Source organism: Triticum dicoccoides, chromosome 4B (genome assembly GCF_002162155.2).
Source record: "Triticum dicoccoides isolate Atlit2015 ecotype Zavitan chromosome 4B, WEW_v2.0, whole genome shotgun sequence".
Lineage (NCBI taxonomy): Eukaryota > Viridiplantae > Streptophyta > Magnoliopsida > Poales > Poaceae > Triticum > Triticum dicoccoides.
In genome coordinates, this window is record NC_041387.1 from 1513836 (window position 1) to 1523991 (window position 10156).

Genomic DNA, 10156 nt, shown 5'->3' on the forward strand with positions numbered 1-10156 from the left:
CGTCGTGGAACAAGGCATTGGTAAGGTCGATCTTCATACCATTGGATGCTAATGCGATTATGAAAATACCCACATGCACACGCAATGTTGAAGATTTTTGGGCCTGGTATCCAGACAAAAAGGGTAAGTTTTCGGTTAGTTCGGCTTACAAATTTATTTTGAAAACCAAGCTGCAGAGGGAGGAATGGCTGGAAGGCAGGGGCGGATCATCGAATCAACAAGATGAAGAATCCTGGGTTGCTTTATGGAAACTGAAAATCCCTTCAAAAATCAGAATATTCCTGTGGAGACTTGCCCATCATTCTCTACCCACGACAGATACTCTCGAGAAGCGAAACATGGCTGTACAAGACACTTGCCCCTTGTGCGGTTGCACTGACTCATGGAGACACGCTCTTGTCTCCTGCACCATGTCCAGATGTGTATGGGCACTATCAGATGATGATACGGTTGCGTGCATGACGAATAATTTGGAGCCCAATGCGAGGCTCTGGCTTTTTGAGCTCTATGATGCTATGGACCATGCGGCATTCGTTAAATTGGTTGTGACGCTCTGGTCTATTTGGTATGCTAGGCGCAAGGCAGTCTACGAGGCCATATTTCAGAGTCCACAGCATACTGTTCCTTTCATAAATAACTTCATTGCGGAACTTGGGCAAATGCAAACCAGAGACGAAGGAAGAAGAACCCCGGGCGCGCCTTCTGTACAAGCGAATAAGTGGCTGCCTCCACCGACTGGTACTGTCAAGGTGAACGTGGATGAGACAGTAACTAGATCACGCCATGGAGGAGCGGTTGCAGCAGTATGCAGAGGACAGGCCTATATCTCGGATCTCGGATCTTCAGCTATCGTTTTCCAAGGTATAGATGACCCCGGGGTCTTGGAGACCTATGCGTGTCGGGAAGCCTTATCTTTGGCGGATGATCTTGCAGTACGGTCTATTTGCGTCGCCTCAGATTGCCAGGGAGTCGTGTCTGATATTGAGAAAGGAACCGGAGGCACAAATGCTGCTATAGTGCATGAAATCAAAATTCATTGTAATAGTTTTACTTCTTGTTTATTCATTCATGAGCGTAGGAATCATACTTATGAGGCTCATAATCTCATCAAGTTTGCTTGTAATCACCAAGTTTGCTTGTAATCTAGAAATAGGTAAACATGTTTGGTTGGGTACTCCTCATGACCCAAACCGTGTACCTATGATACTTGCTGATAATTAATAAAGATGGCGAGTTTCTCGAAAAAAAAAAAGATTTGAATTTACAGAATGACCAGGCACAGTAGTACTCCATCCTCATCCGTACACATTTTAGATGTTTTGAAATACTGAAACGAGTGAGAACATATGATAATGGATCAAGTCTCTTTCATGACAAGTCGACATACATATTCTGTGCATGCATGGCTTTTGTGTTGCTAGCTATATGTTTGTTCACGTGTCTAGCAAGTTCCTGTATGTGTCGGTAGCCAGCCACTCACATCAACTAATTACGGACTCATTTGCTACAACACACACAACATGCATACAACACACACAATGACCAACAGAAATATACTACTAGTACTAATTTAAGCAGGGAGGCACCATTAGCGCTAACGCCACTACATCAACAGCAACTAATTGACCAACTAACATCATCAGCCAACTTAAACTACTACTGCATTACAAACCGGACCTGTGCTGCTGCTACCTACCAAAAGTAAGTCCCATACTGAACCACGCATGCATGCATGCCACCTAAACACAACTAAACTGAACTAACTACTTCTAGCATGCACCCTCTGCTTCTGACCGACAGATGGATCTTCAGTTGTCGAGATGCTCAGGACATGTACATGGTGACTGCCTTGGTGCCCTCGGAGATGGCGTGCTTGGCGAGCTCGCCGGGGAGGACAAGGCGCACCGCGTTCTGCACGTCGCGGGAGGTGAGCGTGGCCCGCCCCGCGTACTGCGCCAGCCGCGACGCCTCCGTGGCCAGCCGCTCGAACATGTCCGCCATCATCATGTCCAGCGCCTGCATCGTCTTCCCCGACGCGCCAAGGTCCGGGTGCACCTGCTTCAGCACCCGGTACACGTACGCCTTGTACCCCATGTCCACGTTGTTCCCTCCCAGGCGACGGCGACGACGGCCGCCTTTCTTGCCCGCCGCCGCGGACAGCTTCTTCCTTGCTGCGGCCTCCGCCTTGCGCGTCTTGGCCTTGCCCTCGGTCCTGGACCTCTTCTGCGTCGGCGTCTCGGGGCCCTCCGGCTTATTAGGCTCAGCGCCGTCTTGGTCCTCCTGCGGCCTCTTCTTGGTGGTCTCGTCCTGGTACGCGAAGGGGTCCTCCTGCGTCTCCTGGCTCTGCAGCGACACCGGCGTCTTGCCGCCACCTTTCTTGCGCTGCTGCTGCTCCTCCTCCGCGGGCTGTGCCTCCTGGGGTGACGGCGAGACCGGCACCACCAGCGGCCCGGCCGGCGGCTTGGCGTTGGCGGCGCCTCTCTTGGAGGCGGGCTGCTTCTTGGCGCCGGGGGTGGGCTGGGCGTCGGGGGTGGTGACGACCTCGACGTGGACGTCGCGGGAGCGGGAGACGTCGACGACCTCCGGCTGCTGCAGGTCCTCCTCCTGGGTGCCGGAGTCGGGCTGGGACTGGGAGGCGGGGAGGATGGTGGTGGCGACCTCCACGGTCTCCTCCACCACCTTGGTCTTCACGACGGAGCTCACCACCTTGCTGCCGCGGCGCTTGGGAGCCATCTCGCTAGCTAGCTACTCCTACTGCTCTGCTGGTGAGTGGACTGAGAGTGAGGTGAAGTGGCTTGCACAAGTGTGTGTCCTGGGTGGAGTGAGCTTCGCAGCTGGCCGGAGCTGGTGTACTTATGGAGGGAGGATGGAGGGGCACGTGTAGGGTGGTCGGACACGCGGCAGCGGTGAGACCGGCGACGTGGTAACACGCCGAGGGGAGGCGGTAAGAAACTGTCCAGAACACTCACTGTGGTACTACAGTACAGTGAGCATTGGGTTTTCCACCGGCCGCCTGCATCGGGCTCTGCGTGTGACCGAGCTGCATTGCGTTTGCATGGCGTGCACGGTGGCCTCTTTCTGGAACTTGCTTGCAGCTTCCTTCCTTTTGGTTGCAACGCGCGAGAGCAATTCAAATTTCGGCTGTTTGAATTAATAATTTTCATTCATTTTGGCTCTTCCAGACTAGTCTTCGCTGTCAGGCATTGACTGTCTGTAACGCACGCCATGGCCATGCAAGCTCTGAACGCGTTACACGTCTGCACTATGCATGCGTGCTCATGGGCCTCCGAACCCTGGCCTGGCCCAAGCCGCCGCTCGTAGCAAACTTCAAAAAAATGAGGCTAGAGACAAAGTCATCTGAAAAAATAATTCTGTAAACTTGATTTCCTTCATAATCAAATATGTCTTGACCGATTTGTTTTAAGTCAATTTTTTCTAAGATTCTAAACAGCTTGCATTGATTGGGGTAAGCCAACATTATTTACAGCAACACTAGGCCGGCCTTTCCAGTCACCACCAGATACTTCAGCATGGTCTGAAACATCAAAAAAAAAAAAAAGACACATGAGAAAATCTAATATAAATGAGCACAAGTGACATAAATATATAAGGTTTCTTAAAGATAATGAATTTAGAAGTTCAACCTACCGTGTTTTCTAGTGATTTTACTTGTTTCATAAGTACGTCTTCCTCGCCTCACAACACAATCTAGCTAGCTATAGTATTGTATTTTATTGAGTAGATCCAAAAAACTACACGCAAGTGTTGGAGTTCATAGATATATCTTCCACGTGTTAGTTTTAATCGATCCATCTAATGGATCCTAATTACGTGTAAGTTTCTTAGTAAGGAATTGATTAGAGTAACACTTAAAGAAGAAAGAAAAAATAAAATAAAACCTAAATTTTTTTAATAAATTTTCTAAGAACAAATGAATTAGTGGCATTGCGATCATCCTTTGGAAAGAAAGAAAATGACAAAATCTACACATAATTTACATAGAAATTTCCCATTTTTTCACAATATGGAAAAATAAACATATAATACTGCAATTTCCGCAAGGAAAAAACTTCCCTTAGAAGGAATCAGTTAGTGGCATTGATATTTAACCTTAAACAAAAAAATACACTGAAATAAAAAAATTAAAGAAAGTCAAATTAATAATTTTTGTAAGGAAAAATGATTAGCAGCATTGCTATTACTTACCGTTTCGGGGTCCCGAAGCAATTTTCATAGTTGTTGAACCCCAAGTTGTGCTTACGTGTCGGTAATCAACACTCTTAATTTTGGCCGATTCTGGTGATTTCTATGGTTAACGAACCTCGGGGTGCGTTTACGTGTCGGTCATCAACACTCGCAGTTTATGTCGATTCTGACCCGTTGCTTGGACTATTACTCACCGTTTTGGTGATATTTCCATGGTTGTTGAACCCCAAGGTGCGCTTACGTGTCGGTCATCAATAATTGCAGTTTTGGCCGATTCTGGCCCGTCAAATGGACTATTACTCACTGATTTGGGGTCCCTGAGTGATTTCCATGATTAACGAACCCCGAGGTGCGTTTATGTATCATTAATCAATAATCCTAGGTCTGTCCGATTCTGGGCTCTTTAATGGACTATTACTCATCATTTTTTGGGTCCCGAAATGATTTTCATGGTTGTCGAACCCTAAGGTATGCTTACGTGTTGGTCATCAAGACTCGCAGTTTGAGCCGATTCTGACCCGTTTCTTGGACTATTACTCAGTTTTGGGGCCCTGAAGTGATTTCCACGATTCACGAACCCCAGGGTGCGTTTACGTGTTAGTCATCAACACTCACAAATTTGGCCGATTCTTGTTAGTTCCATGCACTACGACTGATCGTTTTAGGGTCCCAGAGTGATTTCCACGATTAATGATCCCCAGGGTGCGTTTACATGTCCGTCGTCAACACTCGTAATTTTGGCCAATTCTGACCCGTTTCATGTACTATTACTCACCGTTTGGGGTCCCGAAGCAATTTCCATAGTTGTTGAAACCCACGACGCGCTTATGTGTCGGTCATCAACACTCCCAGTTTTGGCCGATTCTGTCACGTTTCATAGACTATTACTCACTGTCTTGGGGTCCCAGAGTGATTTCCATGAATGATGATCCCTGGGGTGCGCTTACGTGTCGGTCATCAGCACTCGCAGTTTTTGCGAATTCTTCCCCATTTCATGGACTGTTAATTATTGTTTTGGGGTCCCGGAATGATTTCCCTAATTGACGTACCCTGCAGTGCGTTTACGTATCGTTCACCAGCAATCCTCGTTTTGTTCCATTCTGGGCTCTTTCATGGACTATTAATCACCGTTTTGGGGTCCCAGAGCTATTTCCATGATTGACGATCCCTGGAGTGCGTTTATGTGTCGTTCATCAACACCCACAGATTTGGACGATACTGGCCCGTTTAATGGACTATTGCCCACCGTTTTGAGGTCCCGGAGCTATTTCCACGATTGATGATCCCTGGGGTGCGTTTATGTGTTGGTCGTCAACACTCACAGTTTTGACCGATTCTGGCCCATTCCGTGGACTATTACTCACTGTTTTGGGGTCCCGGAGTGATCTCCACGATTAACGAACCCCGGGGTGCGTTTACGTGTCGGTCATCAACACTCACAGTTTTTGCCGATTCTTGCCCGTTTCATGGACTATTACTCACCGTTTGGGGTCCCAAAGCGATTTCCATGGTTGTTGTGCCCCAAGGTGTGCTTACGTGTCGATCATCAACAATCGCAGTTTTGACCGATTCTGGCCCGTTAATGGACTATTACATACTGATTTGTGGTACCTGAGCGATTTCCATGATTGACAAACCCCGGGGTGCGTTTATGTATCCTTCATAAATAATCCTAGCTTTGTTCGATTATGAGCTTTTTCATGGATTATTACTCACCGTTTTGGGGTCCCAAAGTGATTTTCATAGTTGTCGAACCCCAAGGTGTGCTTACGTGTTGGTTGTCAAGACTCGCAGTTTTGGGCGATTCTGACCCGTTTCTTGTACTATTACTCAGTTTTGGGGTCCCGAAGTGATTTCCATGATTGACGAACCACAGGGTGCGTTTACGTGTCAGTCATCAACACTCGCGGTTTTTCTCGATTCTGACCCATTTCGTGGACTATTACTCACTGTTTTCGGGTCCCGAAGCGATTTCCATGGTTGCCGAACCCCAACGTACGCTTACGTGTCAGTCATCAACAATCGCAGTTTGGTCCGATTCTGACCCGTTTCATGGACTATTACTCAGTTTTGGGGTCCTGAAGTGATTTCCATGATTGACGAACCCGGGGTGCGTTTATGTGTCAGTCATCAACACTCACAATTTTGGCCGATTCTGGTCCGTTTCGTGCACTATTACTCACCGTTTTGGGGTCCCAGAGCAATTTCCACGATTGACGATCCCGGGGCGCGCTTACGTGTCCGTCGTCAACACTCACAGTTTTGGCCAATTCTGGTCCGTTTCATGCATTATTACTCACTGTTTTGGGGTCCTAGAGCTATTTCCATGACTGACGATCCCCGGGTACGTTTACGTGTCCGTCGTCAACACTCGCAATTTTGGCCGATTGTTGCCCGTTTCGTGGACTATTACTCACCGTTTTGGGGTCCCAAAGCGATTTCCATGATTTTCGAACCCCAAGGTGCACTTACATGTCGGTCATCAACAATCGTAGTTTGGGGCGATTCTTTGTGCTAAAGAACTATCGACTGACCTGGTAGAAGAAATGGAAGTGTTGGCGCCAGAGTTGATTTGCATGTTAGAGAAGATATTTCCGCTGGGCTTCTTTAATCCAATGCAACACTTGCACTACACCACAACACTCAAAACAGCGTCAAACAATGTGTCGGCATAGGTCACCTAAGCCGACACATTTAGTGTCGGCAAAGACTTTTGCCGACAGAAAGGAGTTGTCGCCTATAGTCCTGCCGGGATAGGTCTTTCCCGACAGATAAATCTTTGCCGACACATACTATGTCAGGCTTGGTGAGGTCTACGCCGACAGACATTTGTATGCGGACAGATCATGTGACAGTGTGCTATGCCGACACATGATCTGACAGTGTGCTATGCCGACAGATACTATGACACCCCTTAATATGCCGACAGTTCATCTGTCAACGTGCTATGCCGACAGATAGTGCGACGCTCAATAGTTATGCCGACACATTTGCTGCCAGCGTTCTACGTTTCAGCACAAATGCAAATGCACCATATTTTAACATGAAATTACATTCATAATATTAAATTTATGTTCAGTGTGCAGTACATATACAAACAAAACACACTCTTCGATTGATCACAAGATACCATTGATTAATACATTCATTCAAGCATATATACAAGATTCATTAGTTTGCTACACTCAAGTCAGCTACAACCAATAAGGAAATAAGTAAGTCAACATACAAGACGTTGTCTATTACAAAATATGATGGCTAAGCTCTAAGAGACCCAATTGTTTGATCACTTGACTACTACAAGATATTACGGAAGAGACCAAATATCTTCGATCACCGAGCTGACCTCAACTTCCATATCCACAAAATGTGTCAAACATGCTATGAACAAAACCGATCATCAGAACATCTTGTATCAACTTGTGGACGTGCCATTGTCACTGCAAAAGAACTTAAATGTTTGAGCAATCTTATAAAGGAGAATTTGTTCAAATTTGTGAGTTGCTCTTGATCCCAAAGATCTAAAAACTGAAGATGTACTACAAATAGTTTGTTACAGAAGATATCCTTAATAAAGCATCAACAAAAGTTAGGCTAGCAACTAGCATATCACATGCCTTAATAGAAAAATTATGGGCTCATTGACTTAGATCTGTTAAAAGGCATAACGAATAAGGTTCTTATTGTAACTTTACAGATTTGTATTTGAAGTTCCTCAACCAGCAAATAATCAGATATGCACTTGTACATGTACCAGCAGTCATAAACGTGGTAGCAGGAAGTGCACTTGGTGAAAAAAGGCATTTTGAAGACCATATGCTTGCACATGCATCTTGGTTTAACAGATGCACTCTAGTTAGGCATTGTCTAGTGTGAGTAATTGCTAGGATGATCTTTACACAATTTATAATAAAATCATGCCTGCCATTTACTATGTGCTCTGGGTTCATCTATAGTCCATTTAATTACTACATGCGCTCAGTTCATCTACAAGCCACTAAACTATTCACAGACCTAGCATAATTATTGATATCCATTACTAAGCAAATCTGATTCAGAATCTAAACTTGGATGAATCTATTTAGAAAATGTAAGAAAGATACCTAGCAAGTAAATGGTGTTACATCTTCCATCACGACAAGAAAGAACAAATGGTTAGAGCATGCACGACTGTAAGAAAGGACATCCACCCATCAGTTGAGCTAAGAAGTTGCCCTGGTGAAAATTATGTGCACCAGTTTAAGGCGATCATCTAAGAAGTATAAAATAAATGGGACACATTGCTAGCAGTAAAACAAAGCTGTATTTGGTCTGGACACACGATGAGAAGGAAGATGTTCCCGTGACATGGTTTGTGATGTGATGCTGTTCGATGAGCTTGATGATGCCATTCACAGGACTGTTCTTCATGATCACCAGCATTTCAGCTTGCATCTGTAAGTTCATTTTTTGTTTCTTTTTGTGAATCGACGAGAAGTGAATATATGCAGCATGATTTTCAGAATGGAATTGGTTAAGCTGACCTTGAGAGAAACTCCACAGAAATGGAGGTAGTGGTTCAAAAGTGTGTTCATCCCCTCCTCGGTCTTCCTGTACGCCTTGAGCTCATTCTGAAGCTGGCTTGGATCAACCTTTCATAATCCTGCGGCACGAGAGTTGAACGCATTAGTTGATATATAGATAGATAGAAGCGCGTGACTAAAATTCCGAAACAGAAGTAGCATCAATACAAGTAGTACAAAAAAGAAACAAAAAACATTTAATTGGTGTATCATTAATTACTTTGTTCTGCAAATTAATTGGCAGGGTTTGGAGCTTTTACGGATCATGATTCTGTGGGCGGGTTGATGGACATGCAGCAGGACAAAAAAGAAGGTAACATTAGCCCCTCCCTCAGCAGCCTCGCGCTCGGAGGAAAGGAGCTCCCCATAGACACAATAGCAACAGATCCGGTGACCCTACTGGATCCGGTTGGAGGAGTGGAGCATGGAGACGGCGACGCACATGGAGGAGTGGATGAGGATGAATGTCATGGAATATAATTCAAATAAGACACACCATGGACACCTTGCCAGAGAAGAGCATAAATCGTTGCCACATGGTGACTAGGCGAATTAAATAAGTATAACGGGTTGCCTTCATAGAAAATTTGAGAGGTTGATCACAATCGCCTACCATATATGTTTGTACCATTCTTTAATAGTATCCATGTACAAATCAGCCAAGCACCACCCACGAAAGACATGGCCTTATCCAGCGGCACATACGAGTTATAGGTTGGTCCTGTCATGGAAGTTCAAAAGAAGCACACAACAAAGATAAGCCAAACTGTTGTAGGAAAATATATTTGGCTACAACACAAAAATGTATCATTTCAATTTCAGATGTTTGTACTGTAATTATTTTAAATTTGCAACATGAGCGAAGGTTCAAGTGTAAATTTTTTAGAACTACAAGGTAATGATAAACAATATGTTTCATTCAAAACTAAGGGTAATGACAGAATAATTAAGATGATCATTTGCACAAATAGGGCAAGGTCAATCAATAAGTTCAGTCTGTTCCTATCAATATAGAGACTGTGCAATGAAAACATGGTATGAAAAATTAATATCCAATGTTGCTTAATGAATACTATTCTGACCTCATGTAGGCGTTGACCAAGCTTCAGAAGCCTCTTGTGGAGTTTTCCCTATGTACATAGATTCAATTGAAGACGCTGCAGAGATGATATTATTCAGTTAAACACTAAACCAGGAAGATCTCATGGGCAATATCACACAATCATGAGGAATCACATAAAAGAATAGCCCATGATTAAGCTTACCTACAGGATGCAACGGTTAGATGCAAAGTAGGGCATGACAAGGGGGAATAGGGGAGCCATCACCGGAGGTGGAAGAGGGACGGCTGGGTGGCACCTCGGGATGCAGGGGGTTGTGCGGCTCCT

At 45.2% G+C, this 10156-nt stretch overlaps 1 protein-coding gene and 1 long non-coding RNA gene across 2 annotated transcripts; both read right to left on the reverse strand.

Moving 5' to 3' along the window:
• Positions 1 to 1409: 1409 nt before the first annotated feature.
• LOC119293133 (histone H2B.2-like) lies at positions 1410 to 2804 on the reverse strand. The gene has a single exon (XM_037571695.1). It carries the CDS (start codon positions 2731 to 2733, stop codon positions 1825 to 1827), a length of 909 nt encoding a protein of 302 aa, XP_037427592.1. The 5' UTR covers positions 2734 to 2804; the 3' UTR covers positions 1410 to 1824.
• A 4517-nt stretch (positions 2805 to 7321) lies between these two features.
• LOC119294457 lies at positions 7322 to 10156 on the reverse strand. Its single transcript, XR_005143431.1, has 6 exons — positions 10034 to 10156; positions 9851 to 9925; positions 9382 to 9489; positions 8730 to 8848; positions 8310 to 8640; positions 7322 to 7646 (listed from the first exon to the last, which is right to left on the reverse strand). It is a non-coding gene; the product is annotated as an uncharacterized LOC119294457 (long non-coding RNA).

Bases quoted from the DNA above. Each gene is read 5' to 3' on its own strand.
- LOC119293133 (XM_037571695.1), bottom strand. From the start codon at position 2,733: ATGGCTCCCAAGCGCCGCGGCAGCAAGGTGGTGAGCTCCGTCGTGAAG.